Below are 1,863 nucleotides of genomic sequence, written 5' to 3' on the forward strand. Positions count from 1 at the left end.
GGGCATATATCTTGTTGTGCAATAAAACTGTGCTGGAGTCAGATGTACTTTGACTCAAATCTTAGAGTTGTGACCAATAGCACATGACTTGACCTCTTTGAGTCTCAGTTGCCTTATCTGGAAAAAAGGAAACATTTCTACATATCTGATAGGGTTTATGTGAAATTTAGACATAATGTAAGTAAATCACCTAATATGGTGCATGTTTGGTAAATTTTCAATACATGAGAACCAGAGCAGTTTCAATGGTAGATACTCATACGGGAGCTGTTAGCACCATCATATTTGAGATGTTATTATGAGTGAAAGCAATATGGAGTGTAGCTTCTGGGGCTGGGCATGGTGGCTCATGCCTGTACTCCTAACAGTGAGAGGTCAAGGCAGGAGGATCTCTTGAGCTCAGGAGTTTGAGACCAGCCTGAGCAAGACTCCATCTCTACTAAAAATAGGAAAATTTGCTGGGTGTGGTGGCAGATACCTGTAGTGCCAGTTACTTGGGGGGTTGAGACAGGAGGATTGCTTGAACCTAGGAGTTTGAGGTTGCTGTGAGCTAGACTGATGCCACAGCACTCTATCCTCAGGCAAAAGAATGAGACTCTGTTTCAAAGAGAATATAGCTTCTACAGCTGGACTGCCTGGATTTGTTTGAGTTTGGGTGCTGATGCATACGTAGGGTGACTTTGCGTTTGTCCCTTACTCTTTGCCTGGGAATGAGTGAAAGCTGGTGGGTATAAAGAGCTTAACACTGTGCCTGGCACATGTAAATTTTTTATATTGGTTAACTATCCTTTTCTAGAAATTTGAGTGCCCAAGTTAAATGCATGGAAAGTTGTTTAAAACAATTGAACATCTGATCTTGAGACCTCCAGAGTTGATTCAGGAATAAATTTCCAGTTGCTAAATTATTGCTAGGACAATTTTAACTTTTACATATCCATCTACTTTTGCCCAAACCTTAGCCACTTCATCTGTATAACTGCGGCAAAGTCAACAATGGCCTCGGCAGGGAAGGCACCAGAGAAGCGGCATAACCCAGTGGAAAGCATTTGTAGAAAAATCAGAGCCATCCAAAGGAGAGAAGCAATTTCAGATCCAATCCAACAGATAATCAAGTACCAATCCAGCAGTTTTGATAGTCCACAAGCCAACACCAAGAAAAATTTTGAAGAGGTACTGAGGAAAATGGCAGCTGCTCACATTCCTATGCCCGACTCTCATTTGTCAAGTTCTAGGAAGGTTGATGCCTCCATTTCATCTCCTCAAATAATATCTCCAAGACTCCCACCCATTCCTCACCTCCACTCCCTTGAGACCGAGACATACCCTGTTATTTTCACAAGTTCTCAGAACATCTCAAAGTCAAGGTCAGAGAGCAAGAAGAATCACACACCTTTGAGGTCACAGATCAGGAAAAGGGGGTTCTTCTCTAACAAGGATTTGAATAACTATTGTAGAGAAAATAATTCTGGTGCCTCCACACTTGACTTCAACTCTGGTCAAAGCTCTGAATGTTCCAATCCACGGGATTCAGTGGTGAAGAAATTATCTCTGGATGAAGATGGTAAGTGTTCACCTTTTAATGTTTGTTCTTCCAGTAAAGCAATAAACATATCTCATTTCTGCGTTTAAATTACCAGAACTAAAAAAACGAATCCACATTATCAACATTTGGATGGAGGCATCCATCTTTCTTTTTCTGTTTTAAGTGTATTTGTTTCCTTTCTCTGCTCTTCTTAAAAGTATTAAGAAATAAAAATATAAGTATTTTTCATGCTTCCAATTAAAAACTTGATAGAAATTCTGGATCATATTTATTATCATAATTGTGGCATTTCTCTACAGACCCGAAAACAAATTTTGTCA

General features: G+C 39.8%; 1 protein-coding gene across 1 annotated transcript in view; it reads left to right on the forward strand.

Moving 5' to 3' along the window:
- The first annotated feature begins 993 nt into the window (after positions 1-993).
- Positions 994-1,863, forward strand: part of LOC111726212 (lymphoid-restricted membrane protein) — a 44,581-nt gene continuing 43,711 nt past the window's right edge. Inside the window, exon 1 of the mRNA XM_023514705.1 lies at positions 994-1,561. Within this exon, the coding sequence (XP_023370473.1) occupies positions 994-1,561 (568 nt within the window). The remainder of the gene's footprint in view (positions 1,562-1,863) is intronic.

The sequence above is a fragment of the Otolemur garnettii genome, unplaced genomic scaffold (genome assembly GCF_000181295.1).
Source record: "Otolemur garnettii isolate 467f Iridium unplaced genomic scaffold, OtoGar3 scaffold00057, whole genome shotgun sequence".
NCBI classification, from domain to species: domain Eukaryota; kingdom Metazoa; phylum Chordata; class Mammalia; order Primates; family Galagidae; genus Otolemur; species Otolemur garnettii.